Source organism: Choristoneura fumiferana, chromosome 17 (genome assembly GCF_025370935.1).
Source record: "Choristoneura fumiferana chromosome 17, NRCan_CFum_1, whole genome shotgun sequence".
Taxonomy (NCBI): Eukaryota; Metazoa; Arthropoda; class Insecta; order Lepidoptera; family Tortricidae; genus Choristoneura; species Choristoneura fumiferana.
In genome coordinates, this window is record NC_133488.1 from 9,618,368 (window position 1) to 9,638,504 (window position 20,137).

The 20,137-nt window shown below is 38.7% G+C and overlaps 2 protein-coding genes across 2 annotated transcripts in view; one reads left to right on the forward strand and one right to left on the reverse strand.

Moving 5' to 3' along the window:
* The window catches only part of swi2 (Protein singed wings 2), a 103,361-nt gene that overhangs the window by 36,387 nt on the left and 46,837 nt on the right, over positions 1 to 20,137 (forward strand). The window contains exons 3-4 of the mRNA XM_074100571.1: positions 3,853 to 4,012; positions 10,182 to 10,344. Coding sequence (XP_073956672.1) covers positions 3,853 to 4,012; positions 10,182 to 10,344 — 323 coding nt within the window. The remainder of the gene's footprint in view (positions 1 to 3,852; positions 4,013 to 10,181; positions 10,345 to 20,137) is intronic.
* On the reverse strand, positions 13,960 to 19,472 carry LOC141437140 (uncharacterized). The gene is given in 4 exon segments (XM_074100402.1): positions 13,960 to 15,771; positions 17,577 to 18,068; positions 18,070 to 18,488; positions 19,027 to 19,472. Coding segments are annotated over 4 exon segments (2,085 nt in total). The 5' UTR covers positions 19,190 to 19,472; the 3' UTR covers positions 13,960 to 14,760.

Consider the following 20,137-nt stretch of genomic DNA (forward strand, 5'->3'; position numbering starts at 1 on the left):
GTGAATCCTCGAGCACATAATCTTGCTTTGTACCTTTGTACTTCTTTACTCTCTTTCACACAAAACACCCATTTACATGTAATAGGCTTCTTTTCTGTTCTATCAGTTATTGTCCAGGTATTATTATTCTCATGAGACTGAAGCTCATCTTCAATGGCTTTCTTCCATTCCGACAATTTGTACCAGTAATTGCGTCTTCATATGTTTTTGGTATCTCGATTTCAATAAAATTTGCTTCCAAATTTCTATTATGCCTGGGTCGAAGCGTCATATTGCTTCTGAGCTCATCTTCAAGTGAAAAATATCTAGTAGGGTGATATGTTTCATCAATATCATTGACAACACTCTGCATACTGTCATCAGATGATGTTTCTTGCGCATTGTCTGTTTGTGAAGTGTCATTTTGCGATACAGATAATATTCCTTGTTCTTGTTCATTTTCGTTTACCTTTATTTCATCATCATTTACTTTTATCTGTGCAAAATTTTCTCTTCGTTCTAGGATACAATTTTCATCAAACTTTACATCTCTGGATATAGTTATTTTTCTTGTAGTTTGATCATACATTCTATAGTTTTCTTGGTCATATCCGACCAACAACATCTTCACACTTTTCTTATCTAACTTCTTTCTTTTTTCTTTTGCGATGTGTACATAGCCCACAGAGCCAAAAATTCTCACATGCTGTAGACTTGGTTTTTCTCCATACCAGAGCTCATATGGAGAAACATCAGGTGTCTGGCTGGATGATGTTCTATTTAATAGGTACACTGCGCAGTGTACAGCTTCTGCCCACAAATTCAAGGCAACATCTTTAGCATAGAGCATAGACCTGGCACTTTCCATTATGGTCCTTAATTCTCTCTCGGCCCGGCCATTCTGTTGGGGTGTGTAAGGGGCTGTACACTCATGCTTTATTCCTCGATCATCCAGATATTTCTTAAATTCATTATTCACATACTCACGACCATTATCTGTGTGAAGAGTGCGCACGTCATGCAAGAACTTGTTGTTTACAATTGCATTATATTTTATGAAACAATCAAGCACTTCACTTTTCTGTTTCATGAAGTAAATATGGCGATAACTTGTTGCTCCATCTTTGAAAAGAACAAAATATCTCATTCCTGACACAGACAGTTCCTCTATAGGGCCACAGACATCACTATAAACAATATCTCCAGGCTGAGATGGGCCCCTATGGGATGTCTTGAACGGTAGCCTTGCTTGCTTGCCATATTGACAGGCTTCACAAACAAAAGTATCACTTCCAGTCACTACCACAGGAATAGCACCATTCTTACTCATGTTTTGAATTTCTTTTATATTCACATGACCTAGTCTCTCATGCCACACTTTAATGTTTGAATGCACTACATTACAACTTTCTTGCTTCACAATTTTAATGTCCAACTCATACAGATTGTTCTCTTTTAACTGCGCGCACATCACAACTAAATTGTCTTTCATTAAAACTGCACTTTGATTATTCTTCACTATTATGTACCCTCTTCTGGTAGCTGCTCCTTCAGAAAATAGATTTCTTCTCAGATCAGGCACATAAAGTACATCTTTTAATATACTTTGCTCCCACTGTCCCTTAACCAGTTTGCTTATTAAAATAGAACCTTTGCCACATACTTGAACATCTTGTTTATTTCCCAATTTGACAGTTCTATTTGCATCTCCACTTTGATACTCAATGAGCTCGCAGAAAAATTCTCGCTTGTATGTCATATGCATTGAGGCTCCGCTATCCAATATCCATACATTCTCTCCATGCGATGGAGAAGAACTATTCTCAGCACTAAATGCTAACATGTCTGGCTGCTCTTGGTTCTTGCGAACAGATTTCTTTGGTGCTTTGCAGTCTCTTGCAAAGTGACCCCTTTTATTACAATTGTAACATATAAAGCGATGACTTGAGTTGACTTGATTTGTATTTCCTTTAGCTTTCACATGTTTCACATTGCTTTTACTAGTCACAAGAGCCATCTCACTGCTTGTATCTTTAACAAGACTCGCCTCCTCATCAATCAACCTTGACGTCAAGTTCTGAATAGTCTGACTGGCTGGGTTAAGTGACAACCAAGCCTGTCGAAGCGAACGATATGATGATGGCAATGTACTCAATATTTTCGTTATTATTGCAGTGTCACTAAGTTCTTCACCAGATTCTCGTAATTGTTTTGCTAAGCTTTCCACTTTCGAGACATGTTGTGCCATCGTGTCACTTGAACTATAACAATATTGATAGAATTTTTCGTGCACCATCATCTTGTTAAATTCCGACTTGTGTTCATAAATTGCTTCTAATTTGGTCATTACTTCTTTCGCTGTTTCACAATTTTCTATCAGAGAAATCTGATTGAGATCCATCGATGAGGTTAAAATAAACATAGCCAACCCATCTTTCTTATTCCATGATAGTAACTGGTCGGCATTTTCAGGTTTTAATTCATTTATATCTATGCCTTTCGCTCGTAAAGCACACTTAACCTGAAACTTCCACTGCTTGAAGTTACGACCATCAAATTTTTCAATTTTCATCGAGTTTGCAACCTCCATTTTTAATTTCGCCGGACGGCTGCCGGTCTCGTGAATAACTTTGAAAAAACTCTGCTCTTTACTCTTTTTACGCAGTGAATACTAATATTTCACGTATCCTGGGCCATAACCTATTAAGCCAGGCAATTAAAATATCGAGTAAGACTTCTTATTAGTTTATTAAAATAAATCGCTAAGGAAGCTGTGTTACAAAAACGGAATATTTTCTTAGAAGAAAGAGTGGCGCCATCTGCGGCCAAATATTAAAACTTGAACCTGCGTTCATAGAGTATGCTACATAAAACCTTTAAAGTTAATATTTCAACAATCCTTTAGTACTACGAGTAAAATTGGGATATCACAATGTCTCGCTTCTATCATTGCCACACTTAAAAAGTGACCAAAGTTATTTAGAACGAAAGGGTTGGCATATCGCAGCTGTGAGCTAAAGTTGCGTTTCCACCAGAGATTTGAAATATCATATCAATATCAAAGATATCAATATATGCGTTGTATGACTTTAGTTTTAAAAAGTAAGTAGGTACGTCATTTCGGCCAATGTTTTATTTACATTTTTAAAACTTAGCTCTAACCTAATTTTACACCATAAAAAATTCCACGCTTCATGAAACTTCGTTATTTTTATATTTTAAATTTATATCAAATTGTTTTGCAATAATTTTAGTAAATAATCTAATAGCATTTTGGAATATTAGCTTAGCATTATCTATTGTAGACGACAATCAGGGCCAGGTACTACGCAATTCGAAAATAGATGTTGGAATCATTTTGCTGACGCAAATATTATTTAATAGGTACGAGAGTGAAAGGGATGGTACAGTCACCAGCATTAATATCTGCCACAGCGGAGCGTGCAAAAATATCTGACACGTCCTTCCGGCCCTAGAAATAGAGTCGTATCAGATATTTATGCACGCTTGTTGTGTTAGATATTGGTGCTGGTGAATGTACGGTACGATCTTCGATTTTCGAATTTTTATGTAGCCCCCTGTATTGGCGGGTAGCCATTATTTTATTCAGTTGTTTTCTCAGCGTCTTTCTTTTGCCAAGCTGTGACGTGTTTAGACACAAAATAATTTCATTTTTGCATTTTTTTCCTCGCAACGTGATGAAAATCATTGTGTGTATCACGGGCCGTAAGGGGATTACTAACGAGAGTCTAGAAGCCCGACGCCGGAGGCGGAGGGTTTTTAATGACTCGAGTTCTTTCGCCTCTTAATGCACAATAAATGTACTATTAAATTTGAAATAACAGGGACTTCAACTTATTATTCTGTTAACAGGCACGACATATTGTACCTGAGGCTACAAGACTGGCCGGGCCAGTGTTTCAACGTCGGTAGACTCCAGCAACACTTTCCGGCGTTGCGGGAGCTGGAGCTTATTAACTGCACTGCCTTGCAAAATTTCAAGGGCCACTTTGATACGAATAGTAAAATAGAGGTCAGTAAATCTATCTATCGATATCTACCTAAGTATAATCGAGACTCATAACTATAAATTTAGACACGCATGTACGCGGCAGCGTGACAAACAAACCAAGTTCTTTTAAGTAGAGAACTGGCGGCGCAGCAGCCGTGTGTTACACGAACCATTTGGAGCCATATCGAAAATACAAACTGAGACATGGATGCACAGAAAAACCAGAAAAAGAGACCAGCGCTGGGAATCAAACCCAGGTCCTCAGCAATCCGTGCTGCGTGCTATAACCCCTACACCACCGCTGGACAGGAATCTAGACATGAATTTTTCCTATGCATACATATCTCAGGTTGCTTTTTTTCTGGTTTTTCTGTGCATCCATGTCTCAGTTTGTATTTTCGTGGTTTCACGGGATACCCGTAAAAGTAACAAATTTGGAGTTGGAATAAAAAATAAAAAAAAGACTCCAAAAAACCAATCATCATTCGGAGCCATTTCTGACCCCTACATATTTATATTTATCATTCTTCATGGTTACATAGAATCTTAAACTAAAATAAAATGTTTCCCGAACATAAAATCCTGTAGTAGGGCACTTCAACATAACTTAAAGCGAATTAAAGGTTGTAAAACGAATTCCCCGCGGGGCCAGAATCTCCGTCGCAACCCACCTCGCCGACCTTATACAAAAATGCTATGAATCCAACTCGCCAAAAGACTGGCATAATCTCTTCTTTTTTCCTTTCGTTATCCTTCACGCTAAAAACGATGATCAGAACCTATCTTTAACGCAAAAAATTAAGAATAACTGCTCACTCAGTTCCATCCCTCCGATTACACATGCTCGGCAGACATCAACCCACAATCGCATCAAATCCATTGAAAACAAAATTGGTGACGGAGATCTAAAAGGCGCCGCCCGCCTTCTTTTTTCTAGTGACGTGCTATCGCCAGATAACCCTGACACCCTTTCGGCCCTACAAACCAAGCACCCACCCGGCCCAGCAACTCCCTACTTTTTGGACCCACCTACAGCAACCCAGTCGTGCCTACAGATCAAAAACACCGATGTTGTAAGCGCTATTCATTCATTTAAAACAGGCTCTGCAGCGGGGTTAGATGGCCTTACTCCTCAACATTTAAAAGACCTGACGTCCCCGTCCGTGGGAGACGCAGGTGAACGACTCATTTCCTGTATCACCAACTTAATAAATTTCATGTACTTGGGCAACATCCACCCAGATATCATACCCGTGTTATATGGCGCAAATCTAATCGCATTAACGAAGAAAGACGGAGGAGTAAGGCCTATCGCTGTGGGCGCAACACTTCGTCGACTGGCCTCTAAAATTGCAGTTCGATACGTCTTACCAAAATTACAAAAACTGTTTGAACCGGTTCAGTTAGGATTCGGAGTCCAAGGAGGCTGCGAGGCCGCTGTACATGCCCTTCGGACCTACCTTAGTGACGGCCAGTGTGAAGTGTTGCTCAAAATTGATGTGAAAAACGCCTTCAATTCGGTAAATAGGGACGCCTTGCTCTCCGAAATTAAATCGAACATTCCCGAAATTTACAATTATCTCCTTCACTGCTATGCAGATCCAACGAAGTTGATGTACCGTTCAAACGAGTTGTCATCCGAAGTCGGCTGTCAGCAAGGTGATCCCCTGGGGCCTGCAATTTTCAGCTTGGCAATAAATCCAATAATTCAAAATTTGACATCAAAATTTAATGTATGGTATTTGGATGACGGACCTTAGGAGGTGATGCAGACTCTGTACTATCCGACCTTTCTTTAATAATTGACAAATTCAAATCTATTGGTCTTGAACTTAATTTCAACAAATGTGAACTATATATTCCAAATTCCAACACAAATGTCGACAACCTGAAACTAAAATTCAACCAACTTGCACCAAACATTAAAATACTTGATAAGAATACGCTTTGCCTCCTAGGATCCCCCATTTTTGAAGACAGCTTTCCCGGATATATTCAAAATTGCAAATCTAAATTCGAAAATCTTTCTCATCGCCTTCTTGAAATTAGCCCACATTACGCATTGTCTGTCATTAAATTTTGCCTTTTCGTTCCTAAATTAACTTACGTGCTACGCTGCTCCCCTCTCTGGAAATATCAAAATCTCTTATCACAAATGGATAATCTGCTCAAAACTAATTTGGAAGCTATCTTTAATTGTCAACTTAGCGAGCAGTCGTGGACCCAAGGATCCCTCCCCATTCGGTACGGTGGTTTAGGGATCCGCAAAATTTCGGATGTCGCGTTACCAGCCTTTTTGTCGTCAGTCCATAGCTCGATCAGTCTCATAGGCAAAATCCTACGCACAAACTATGAGATCTCGGACTTGGAAGACGCCAAAAACGCTTGGTCAATTGCTTGCCCCAGTCAAAATTTTCCGGAAAATCCAAAATCGCAACGGAGCTGGGACGACACTATATCTAAATTGTCCCAAGAATCTCTACTCCGCGAATCCTGCACTGCTGGACGAGCCAGATTATTAGCTGCAGGCACGAGAGAAGCTGGTTACTGGCTCCACGCGCTCCCCTCACGAAACTTGGGCACCTTCCTAGAACCCAATACCCTGCGACTGTCGGTATGCCTACGCCTCGGGGTCCCGGTCTGCGCCCCACATCGGTGTCCCTGCGGAAACGACGTGGACCGGCTTGGGCATCACGGTCTTTCCTGCCAGAGAAGTGCGGGTCGTTTCTCAAGACATGCTGCCCTTAATGATATTATCCGTCGGTCTCTTGCTACGGTCAATGTGCCGGCTATTTTAGAGCCAACAGGCATTTCTAGAAATGACGGCAAGAGACCGGACGGAATGTCGCTGATTCCGTGGAGTATGGGACGTGTGCTAGTATGGGATGCAACTTGTGTTGACACTCTGGCCCCGTCTCATCTCCACCGAACATCAATAAGGGCAGCAGCAGCAGCAGAAATGGCGGAAACTGCCAAAGCAGGAAAATACAGTGGTCTCGGTGCTGAATATGATTTTGTACCTTTCGGCGTCGAGACCCTTGGTCCGTGGGGCCCTGGCGCTCTGAGTCTCTTCAAAGATCTATCAAAGAGACTCAGAGATACCACAGGAGACCGAAGAGCTGGCAGTTTCCTCGCTCAACGCATCAGTCTTGCGATCCAGCGGGGAAATGCTGCCAGCATCTTTGGTACCATGCCGCAGGGTCCATTTTTAGATTTAATATAATTTTAGTTTATTTAATTTTATTGTACATAATATACCTATTTTATAGTTGGACCTGTATTGTTCTGGAAATTACACAAGTTCTAGACTTAAAGCTATTTTTATAATTAAATAATAATTACACAATGATAGGATAGTTTACAAATATATACTCTTAATTAGTATACTTATTATGGGGAAAAAAATTGCCATTTGCAGTGGTGAGGTGTTTCAACGAGGTAACGCCTTTAATAATTTATTGAATGATTTTCCTTCGTTTCGCCTCTAATAGTTTTGGGAAGATTTTGGTTGGGTATTTAAAATATAACATTACTTGTAATATAAAACACATTTAGGTCGAAGTTTAGTCTCTTGCAGTTGTTTCATTGCTCTCTTTATTACGAGCCTATCGGTCGTAAAGCACTGTCACCGTTAGTTACTTAAGGAAGATTAATGGCAAACGTAAAAGAAGGAGAATGCACTAGGTATTTGATACAAAATTGATGTGTGTTTATCGCATAAAACAACTGAGCGCTTAAGGGCCAACTAAAAGGAGCTATTCATTCTATTCTCCGTCTGAAATAAGAGTAGCAAAGCGATATTGTGAATTTGCCAGTACATAAAAATCAGTTAATTATTATTATTATTGTTAGCCTATTCTGTCCCACTGCTGAGCAAAGGCCTCCCCCCGTCCGATACTGCAAATTAATTTTGTTTAAACTTATTAATTTATTTTATTTACACTTAAAAAGTTAATTTTATTTAAACATAAAATCATCGTATAACCTGTGGTATAATATAACGTTACTCCATCAATCAATTCGACGCGCTTTAAATAAGCTCCAACAAGTTCCAGTCGACGTTCGAGAGCTACGGGTTTCCTGAAATTCAAGATCTGTAGCCCCTCGCCCAGAACCATTTATAGCTACTGGCTATCCTTTAAGGCAGTGTCTTTCAAACTTTGGGTCGCGACCCCCCCAGGAGGGTCGCAATATCTTTTTCATCACACTTGCTCGTAAACAGTGTCGTAACATGCAGGCTACCTTAGTTGCAACCCCCCAAATAAAACCCTCGACCTTAATGTGCTTGTCATGAAGCCCAAGGTCGGTAAATGAGTCATTGCGCGTACAAATTTTCTTGCCATGAAGCCCAAGGTCGGTAAATGAGTCGGTGCCCGTACCTACTGATGGCACTTCGCGCGCTGCTGCAGGACTACATGGACCACCACATGTACACGCACGTTGCGGCGCATGCCGAGGGAGGTAGAGGGCGACGTTGCCAAGAGCACAGCCTAAGGTATCGCCAATATTTGGAAGAATTATATTTTTTCTTTTACAAATATAAATTTTTACTTGCAAATGTGATGAAAAACATTGTATGTCGCACGGGCGGTACTAGAATTACGAACATCGACTCATTAAAGCCCTCAGTCTTCGACTTCGGGCTTCTAATAGACTCTCGTTCGTAATTCCTTATTACGCCCTTAAGACACAATGTACTATAAAATACTCTCACCGTTATTGTGTATGATTATTCAATGTTTGTATTATTAACGTAAGTTAATAAAAATGACTGTATGTGAAGGTAAGTAGGGGCTCGCCAAATATTTTTCAAACCAAAGGGGGCTCGTCCTGAAAAAGTTGGAAAAACACTGCTTTGATAAGGCGTGGTCTTTATTAAATTTGTCTACTACTGCCTGTTAAATATTCATTTTCATCCCCCATTGGAATAGGAGGCGTTTTAATATAATTCAGACATGGATCTCTGTATCTGTGTCCCAGGGCGGTATACTGACGACACCGGTGACAGTTGGAGTTAGCCGAGGGATTAGGGGGACTACTGCGTAATTCGAAAATCGAAGTTCGTATCATACCGCCCCTCTCACTCTCGTATTAAATAATATCAGCGTCAGCGGGACGGCAAGATACGAGGTTCGAATTTTGCACTTATAGTTTAGGGCCTGCTCGCATGGCGAAAAAAAAACTGTTTTAGGCTACCTGTCCACTCCTCGGACTCGCGCACCGAGGGTTTCGTACAAGTTTGTATGTAAATAGATCGTTAATGGAGTCTCGAGGACTTTTCCCGTTTTATCCAATTGTTTTTTTTCTCTACAATATTAAATATTTAACACAATGGAAGAAGAAAATAAATAAACGAAAACAAAAACAAAAATATTATTACTATTCTAGAATTTGAATTCGGGGCTTCTTGCACCACTACACACGTGTACCACTATGCCACCTTGATCTACGCAGTGTCGAAATAAACCATCGGTTTCGAATAAAATACGTTTGTAATAAAAAAAAAGATTTTAGTTATGGAGCAACAAATAAGAGATTTTTTCCTTTACTTGTGCTGTAAGACGCTCCTGCCAAAGGCTATACCCGTGCAAGGGAACAAAATATGCCCCTGACGTTATTAGCCAATGAATATATCCTATGTATTGGTAATAATGCTAGTTATTAATCTGCCAAGTTTTATCTCATAATTATTGACAGTTTCCTTGCAATGTCACTTGAAAGTTTTTTTTACTTTTCTAAATATCTTGAAAACTACTGGTCCGTTTCTTTTGTGATTAACGTATGTTGTTAATGGCATGAAGAGGAATAAATTCGCAAAACACAAGACGTCTCTAGGTCAACGACGGTTGTGAGTCAGCGACACCCACCATTCTTTTTACACTGATGTGACATCTCTTTCCGTACAAATATATATTGGTCTGAAATCAATCGGCTTGGAGCAACATGGTGATTTTTTTTAATTTTGAGTATACCGGTCTAGTACATCACCAAGGTATACACGTACTACGAGTATATTGATATTTTATATAAATCTTCATTATTCTACAGATTATTTAAGCGTACCTATAGTCCGTTATGAAGTAAATTTTAGGGATTGATGGTTAGGCACCTAAAGTTTATTAAAAAAACAGTTCGGCAATATACTTTAGCTTTGTAGGTAACATACATTAACTTATGCTTATTCTTACAGAAAATTGTGATGCGCGGCCTCACATCGTTGTATGAGATCCCGCCCGAAGTTCTAGCCCAAATGCAAGTTCTCGTGGAATTGGATCTTCGACAAAATGTACTAAGACATATGAAGGCTCGACTTCTCAAGGGACCACCAGTGCTGGAACGTGTATATCTTAGTGGTAAGTTGTGTATTATATGCGACCACTTACGCCCTAAAACTAAAATGGTACACCTTCCGAAAAACGATTAGCAGATTTTGTAAAGAAGTGCCATAATATAAGACAACAGGTTCCTAAGAACGTATAATAAAATACGAAGATATATGAATAGAGATTTAATAGAAGTAGATAGGCAAAGGAATGTGCGTTGTTCAATTGAACGTATAATTTCTTATTTATGTACTTATAATGTAATTTTTTTATACTGCAATGTTAATTACCTATGAGGGTGGTACTTTTTCGTACTAATTTCGCTACGGTTACTTTGGCAAATGTGTGGGATGTTAATATGACATTAGTAGCACAAAGGTTCCACCCTGGTACGTGATTCAGTTTCCTTGACTGTACCTATGTAATAACATCTTCTGATTCAGTGAACCGCAGTCCATGTAGGTTCGTGAATATGCTAAAGTACCGATAGGTAGCAAAATAAATTCCAATCGTAATATTTATGACCATTACGATACGGCAATGCTCGTGTAAGCGTATACATTTCCGGGAACAGGCAACCACAATATGCTCACTTTACGGATTATTCGACATAAGGGGTACTCTTTAAGTAATTTAATTTAGTTTAAGGTTTTATTTTATTTAAGTTTTTTTTAGATGAAAAAGATTTTTTGACGAGAGCTTCTTGTTAACCGTCAAAAGAGCGAACAAAACATTGAATATATATTTCGAACCGGATTAACACGGTTATATAAGGAGATTCACTTCGGAATGAGAGATAATAAGCTGGAAACTAGTATACAGCTTCATTTTGATGTCCTAAATGTTGTCTCAAAAGTCACACTTAATCTCGTGTCCTCGTCGTAAGTTATTCAAGGTCAAATGTCAAAAAGTAAGTTTTTCGCTATTATCTCGGTTTCTATAGCTCCAATGATGTTAATATTTATTACAAAATTGTAGAGCATAAAATTTGGAACGAATATTGTGTTAAATTTTTTTTGTACGTCCAACCGTTTTTGAGATAGAGGGCAGAGAGCCCGCAGCGCTCAGCCATACTGACTGATACAAGGTCAACCGTGAATCTCAGTGAATAAAACCTTGTATAAAGTTTTAAGTCATTGAAATATCATTAATAATAAATTATTTATTTGATTTTTTAATTACCTTGCAATGTTCTTATGTAGGTACGTATGTAAATATGCCAGAAAATACGTAAGTGATGTTCCAAAGTTTGCAAACCATTTTTCAAGCACTTCCTGGTCTCCGATTCAGCTTAAATTTGGTACAATTATGTATATTTGGTGACAATGCAAGATTATGGCACCATCAAGCTGATCTGATGATGGAGTCGGAAGGTGGGCACGGCATCTCAGTAACAAAACGATTTAGCCCCGTCGAGTTTGGGCTCATTTGATTTGTCTTCGCAAGTACTCTTCACCGAAAAACTGACTTTTTTGACATTTGACCTTGAATAACTTACGACGCGGACACGAGTTTAAGGGGCTGTTTCACCATCCATTGATTAGTGTTAACTGGCGGTTAGGTGTGATGCCGTCTTTATTTGTTTTGTGCGAATAGACGGAGTCGGCATCACATTTAACCGTCTGTTATCGCTAATCAATGGATGGTGAAACAGCCCCTAAATGTGACTTTTGAGACAACAAAATGAAGTTGTATACGAGTTTCCAGCTTATTATCTCTCATTCCGAGATTGACCCCTTCTCATTCCTTAAATGTTCGAATTATGTCTAGTTTCCTAAATCCATACATACAAATATTATAAATATGCGAAAGTGTGTGTGTGTGTGTTTGTATGTTTGCATGTTTGTCCGTCTTTCACGTCGAAACGGAGCGACGCATCGACGTGATTTTTGCCATAGAGATAGTTTATGGGCCAGAGAGTGGCATAGGCTACTTTTTATTCCGGAAAAATGCACAGTTCCCGAGGGAACAGCGGGCGATAACCGAATTCCACGCGGGTGAAGCTGCGGGCAAAAGACATAATTATAAGGTTAAGTAATGGGATCCAGTTGGTCATATCTGCCATAAATTTGTTATTTTCGTGGAACTAAGTAAAGGGTTTTAAGTAAAAACGAAAAAAGATTCTCGGATTCCTGGAACAGGATTTGAGCCTGCACCTCAGAAGGTTTTACGCGCCAACCGATAATCTTTCTAAACTCGGTTTTTTAATTCCGTGGAATCAAAAAACGTCAAATTTTGATGTTTCAGAGATAACGAACATTTTTTAATTTTAAATTTCTGTATTACTAGACTTTACCCCCACGGCTTCGCACGCGTAAATCATATTTTCAATGTATTTACAGCAGTTGAATTGAAATTCCGGAATTTTACAAAATTCCCGTGGGAATTACATCGTGGTCTTCACTGACATTGCATAATAAACAACAGTACCAAATTTCATGAGTCCATAACCAACTGATGAGATTTCGAGATTTTATCTCGATCCCGTGAGAATATCGAGTAAAAAAGTAGCATCCCGACTCGAGTCGCATAAGGTCGGATGTGAATATCCGACGAAGTTGACTTATTTACACTACGGTTATAACGTGGTATTTCTCTGTCTACCACACTGACCCTTATATTTCTATCTCTTTCCGTTGAGGATATATTGAAATGCATAAGGTCGGATCTGACGTCTTTCCCAAATTACAGAGGCGCATCAGGACTAATTTTAACTTACACCTTTATGCTTAGACTTTATAAAGTTTTTCGGCTAGCGTATTTTTACTTAAAGGTGTTTCAAATTTTGTATTCCTTCATGACTGGTGTTATGTCACTTTAGACCTTCTGCTTCGCAAATGTTGATACAGCATAGAGGTACGCATCACTAGATACGATCATAATTCGGCAAATATTTTATAGCCGTTCTTATGCCTGTAATAATTTTTGAGAATAATACGAGTGCAAAGGGAACTTTATGCCCTAAACCAATTCGAAGTTCGTGGTACTAAGAGTTGCGAGATCGGCCTTTTTGCGCCGAAACTTCGCGTTTTCTCCAGCATCAACGACTAATATTATGATTAGGCTAGGATTGCCATAAGTGTGGGGACGCAGACCGGGACATTTAAAGACAAAATAGTAAAGGTGGAAAAAAAGGAACTTTTATTACAACAATATGTAACTTTTAATCCTTGCCTATTTTTACTTAAATGGTACTTATAAGTAATCTGCCAAAGATGCAAACAAATCGTGATATAATTCGGTAGTTATAAGCAAAACTATTTATCAATTTTATTTCTGCTCTCCTGAAAAGTTGAAATCACAGATCAGACCTTATGCTACTCGAGTCGAGATGTATTATTGGGTCTGGTTGTGGTTCCATCTTGTTTTGCGAAACAATACAAAAACGTGACAAAAAACAAAAACTAACAAGGAAATTACAATAAAATCAACGATAATGACCAAAATAACACGGAAACAGGAGAGCGAGCACATTCAGAGATTCAAGTCTGAAGCCGAAAGACTAATACTTTTTGACAGAAGAATGACATTTGTTTTTTTGACATATTTTGACGTTTTCATGTTTCTCACTTGTTTATTGTTGTTTACCTTCTCTTTGCGGTTGCGATAATTTTTAGTGATTAAACGAACTTACCTGTAAGTGAAGTTCTATCATAATTTTACGAAGCACTTCGTCCGAAAGATTAGAACCTGAAAAGCTGTAATTATATTATGTAGTTACACGCAAGTGACACCACTCAGCACTAATAGTTGAGAAATATACTTTTTTTTTTTTTTTTTTTTTTTTAACTTCCTCTCTGGTATCCCCGTGACGGCCCATCTCTAGCGCTGTCATTAAGTTTAGAGTTGACCTGTTAATTTGATATTTGCCTTAGTATGCATGTGGGCCTTTCAGCGGGATGGGTGGGTGTTTCTAATCTTTCGGACGAAGTGCTTCGTAAAATTATGATAGAACTTCACTTACAGGTAAGTTCGTTTAATCACTAATTTTACTTCGCACTTCGTCCTTCAAGATTAGAACCTGAAAAGCTGTAATTATATTATGTAGATATTGAGAGTTTACTAAGGCAAATTCAATCTTAAATAAAGACAAATTAGGTGATTTCCAGCCCTTTATTTGTCTAGTATCAATATAACATAGACATTTTACTTGTGTCTAACAAGGGAATAAACAATTATTAGTAATTAACAAAAATATAGTCCACATTTACTTATGTAGAATTAACATAATTAGACTAACTTCAGTCTTAATATAATCATACTGTCAAGAGTTAACTTAATTAGACTAACTTCAGTCTTAATGTAATCATATTGTCAAGAGTTAACTTAAATAGACTAACTTCAGTCTTTAATTTAATCACACAATGGTTTATTGTGACAACCAATAATAATAAACTCTTAATTAGAGTATCTTTATTTATACCTAGAGTACTTAAAATAAGACCATTAATTGACATCCTCAAATACTGCCTTTGCTAGTGATCCATCGTTACCCTGTATAATGACCCTATTGTAAAATTTTCCAAAGACACATGAGCTATCACTCCAGCTAGCTGTTTTATGAATTTGTTCAATAGTAACACCACATTTTAAAGCTTTAGATGTGGAAGCATGCCTTGTACTATGGGCACTGAATATTGACGTGTCAATACCACTGGTTTTTAAAACCATTTTAATCCACCGACTAAGGGATTGTGATGTTACAGTATTATGTGGCTTTTGGTAACTTATGAATAGATTGTTATTGTCCTTTCGAATGGATTTCGTTATTTTTAAGTATGTAATCAAGGTTTTAGAAGGGCATATTTCTGGTTTGCTAGTAAAAAAGGGTAATATGAGAATCGGTTGTTTGGAACCGGGCCTGGAAGTTTTAATTTGGTCAGGTATTTTTATAGCTAAATGAGATGAAAAATGTTCAATATTGTGGATATTAATTTTTGCAAGAGTTTGGACCCTGTGCGCTGTCGCTAGAGCGAGCAGTGTCACGCATTTTTTGGTCAGTTCTTCTAATTTTAATTTTTCATTTGGGTATTGGGTGCCTAAGAAATTTAGTACAATTGATGGGTCCCAGGTTACGTCATACTTTGGTAAGGATGGTCGGAGCCTAGCAATGCCCTTGAAAAACCTTGATACTCGATCGTCACTGGATATGCGAGGCCCGAGTATGAGACTAAGGGCTGAACGGTAACAATTTAACGTACCATACTGGCATCCACTGTAAAAAGCTTCAGTGAGGAACAGCATTACAGAGGGAGTTGAAGCTTCGTAAAAGTTAACATTATTAATATTACAAAAAACTTGCCATTTCCTCAGTGCCCCACTATACTGCTTCCATGAATTATTAGACAGAGATGCCAGCATGATGTCTATTGATGCAGGTGGTACGCTCCGTCGCAGTAATGCTGACCGCACAATACTCCTACAATCAGGGTGAGGTTTGCTTGTATGTTCTGGTTGCTGGAATGTGATATGAGAAAGTTTTGGTTAGGTTTCAAAGTAATGATATCTGAGATAAGAAGGCGTTTGAATAACGGGTACCATGGTTGTGCTTGCCAATTTGGCACAACCATAACTCCCGTGGCTTTGTCGGAAACTATTTTCCTTAAGGTTTTTAATATTATAGCAAAGGGCGGAAATGCGTAGAAGTAAAGGTTTGACCAAGGAACTGTGAACGCATTGATAGCAAATGCATCAGGGTCTTTATGCCATGATATGTATTTTTCACATTTGGCATTGATCCGACTCGCAAATAAGTCCATTTCTGGGAATCCAAATTTATTGGTAATGAGCTGGAAAGCGTCATCAGCCAGCTCCCACTCTATATCAGGGTGTACACGGCGCGATTCAGCGTCGGCAATTTCGTTATCTGCTGATTTGATATACGATGCGAAGATGTGAATTTTTCGAGATTCGCACCATTGCCATATGTCCTTTGCTATTTTTGTCAGGTGTGGAAATTGAATTCCACCCATACGGTTTATATATGCAATGGCCGTTGAGTTGTCTATACGTAAAAGAATATTGCAATGAGTCAGGTGTTTGGCAAAAATTTTTAGGCCAAAAAATGCTGCCAATAACTCGAGGCCATTGATATGCATACTCCTTTCATCGCATGACCATAGCCCACTAGCTGACCTGTCTCCACAAGCTGCCCCCCACCCAGTAGTTGAGGCGTCAGTGAAAATTTCAGTGTGGTAATCATCATTTCTGATTTTTTGTACAGAGTTCTTGATGGCATGTAGCCACCATTTAAAATCGAACAACAAACTATCAGGGAGTGTCATATATTTGTCATAATCATCATCACTCTTTAAATTAAGATATTTAATTCTCTCAAACTCTTTAGTGTATAGCATGCCATATTCAATAGCCGGACATGCTGATATTAAAGTTCCTACTAATTGGGCAAATTTCCTAATCTTACAGCGTTTGAGGTTCATCATTTTTATCAATTGTAAATATATGCTAATTCTTTTTTCTTTTGGAAGTGATATCTGAAACTTTTTGGAGTCTATAATAAAACCTAAAAACTTGCAAGATGTTGAAGGTGACAGGGTACTTTTCTCCTCATTTACAATAAAGCCAAGGCTTTTTATTAATTTGATTGAAAGATTAACATTTTCTATACAATCTTTCTGCGACTGACCTATTAAGAGTAGGTCATCCAGATATATGGTTGATAAAAAACCACAATTCCTTAATAACTTGACCACAGGTTTCATTATTTTGGTGAAGATGTAAGGTGCTACGTTTAATCCGAAGGGTAAAACATTGAACTCATAAATGTCATTTTCAAACATGAACCTAAGGTATTTTCTAGAGTCTTTGTGAATTTTTATTAAGTGATAAGCATCTTTTAAATCTAATGTGGCCATCCAACAATCTCTTGATACCAGTTTAACTGCTGTTCTAAGATCTTCAAGTTTGAAATGGTCAGTACTGATAAATCGGTTAAGGCTTTTTAAGTTTAAAATGAAGCGCATTTTACCATTTGGTTTGGGTCGCAAGAAAATGCTCGAGATGAACTGATCTCTGCACGGGACACACTTCGAAATTGCACCTATAGTAATAAGGTTTTGGATTGCCTCATTAAAATGACATTTCTCAGTACCAGAGTATGTGGGGGCACTAGGGGTTTGATTTTGTATAACATGCTTTGTAAATTTTAATTTGTACCCTTTGACCCATGACAAGACAGTGACATCCTTTGACAATAGTGACCACTGCTTGTAAAATAATGAAAGCTGACCAGCGTACTTTACCAGTCTTAGCGGCGGCGCGTTTGCTTTGCTGGATGCTGCAATGGCTTCGACGAGTGCGCGTGCGTCGGTGCTCGGTTGTAGCGTTGATGAGGCCCCCGCTGAAGTCATTTGATTTGCAGGCTCTCGGCTCCTCGGTGGTCCCTGCTGCCTGCGAGCTGGGGCCGGGGCTTTGTAGTTTAAATGATGGCTGTTAGGTGGTTTGACTGGTTTAACTTGACTTCTTACTTTTAATTCTGTGCCAGACTTTGTCAAGGCTTTTGCTGTTCTAAGGGCCTCTGCTAGGTCCTCTCCGAAAAGAAATTTGTCGATTTTGGTATTCACCAAATGCTCTTTCAGGTCTTTTTTGATCGAGAAAATTGCGAAATTTCGCCTAATTACGGATTCCGCATGTTGAATATCGCATAAAATGCGGCAGACGTCCATGAGCTGTTTTACCCGCTCACTGTTTTTATCTTTGGCTAGTAGCTCCTTGCTTATTACGCCGGCCAGCCCCCGCTATTGCGCCTCCGAGTTGTTTTTGTCGCATTTCAATTCCTTTGTCCCGCTTTATTACGGTTTCAGTGACTGCTGCCTTTATTTCCGGATTCATACTAGGTGAATTAATTTTTGTGCAGTTGGCTGGCATTAAAAACTTGTCTACAAGTTCTTTCCTTGTCTCTTTTGAGAGGCCCTTGGTAGCGATATGCTCTAGCCTACATGCCAGGTCTTTATGTATATCGTCACTGAACTGTGTTATTGCAGTCGGGTCAGCGCCTAATATTTCTGCTATAGAGCCATCCAGTTCTGGGGGAATTTCTTCTTCTTTGTTTTCCATTGTTATCTCAGCACCAGTCATAGCATCTTTGTTCAAACCTTCATCTTCTACCTGGTAAACCTGGTCTTCAAACAATGAGTCTTCTAGCTCATCTCCAACTGTAATTAACAATATTTTCGTTTAATGACGGTCCTTGGCTCATGTTACCACAGGCTGAGCCCACGTTTTGAGTTTTAGAAATCAACTGAGCTTATAAAAGCTAGTTTGTTACACCGAGCACGCGATTACGTCAAACTTATTTGACAAGGTCAGTATATGACAGATCAGCCCCATAAGCTGTCCTGAGAAATTAATTTACTGTTGGATCAGTCCCAAAAACTGTCCTGAGATGTTGATCATTTTATGCGGATCAGTCCCAAAAACTGTCCTGAGATATAAATCACTTTTGCGGATCAGTCCTACTGACTGTCCTGACAAAGCAATGCTAATTACCTATTTTATCATTGCGAAACAGTCCCAAAAACTGCTCTGATAATGATTAATAGGTAAGTCTACCCGATTCATGTGGTAAACGCGTCTAAATGGGCGAACCGGCCCCTCAAGCCGTTCTGACTATTCATTGGCGCGTGCGCCATTATCTTAGATAAGCTTGAGTTATTTAACATAACTTGTACAAAAGGATTGTTTATTACTCACACAAGCCTGTTTCCAGCCGATCCCCAGACTCCTCTTGTTTTTCTTCGGAAACGGCGTCGTCATCGCCATTACTATTGCGTCGCACGCGTTTTAGTTCCCGTTCCAGTTTTTTCAGTTTATGGTTTAGTTTTTCCCATTCGTTTTTCCATTTACGTTTCGGCATTGTTTTAAGTAACTAAAAGTCGAAAGTATAGCTACGCCTGTTTTGTTTTAATTGTTAAAAACTTATAAATTATTGAGAAAATTGCGTGGTGGTTTGGCACTAAAAACGTGAATGACAGCGCTAGAGATGGGCCGTCACGGGGATACCAGAGAGGAAGTTAAAAAAAAAAAAAAAAAAAAAAGTATATTTCTCAACTATTAGTGCTGAGTGGTGTCACTTGCGTGTAACTACATAATATAATTACAGCTTTTCAGGTTCTAATCTTGAAGGACGAAGTGCGAAGTAAAATTACTAAAGTATGAAAACATTTCAAGTTCACTTTTTCTCTAATTTTGTATTTTAATTAATAAGTACCCAAGTCGAAGAAAAAGTATTGTATGCAACGTTGTATAAGTAAGACAAAAAAAGCTCGTGGCGTCTTTTTCTTACGATGTACGCTAAAGCTCACATCGTAACTCACGCCACTCACCTTTTTTGAATCCTGTTATACAACTGTTGCATAAAATACTATTACGTGGTTTCTAATCCGTTTATTATTTAACTAATGATAGTTTACTTACAATACTTTTCTTACGAGTTAAAAAATATAAAATTGACTTTCCTTTTTTTTATATGGATACTAAACGCTACCCCCTGTACCAAATTTCAGCTGTCAAGATGTTGTAGAAGCACTCTTTTAGTCATTGCAGTCAGTCAGCATCAAACCAGCGTAACTTCTAAATGAATGAAGCTATCGTCTTGTAATTTGAGGTTCTCAAAAATACCGTTAGATTATTAAATGACCAGAATTGCATTGCAGCCTTCTACTATATCCCAGTACTACAAGACAGAGACGTGAAAATACGCCGAAATGGTTCGAAAACTGGTATGGCAGTTTCCATTGCGTTTGACTTGGCGGGGATACTGACGTGCCTCAGATTCGAGGATTGAAACACAGGAATTGAAACC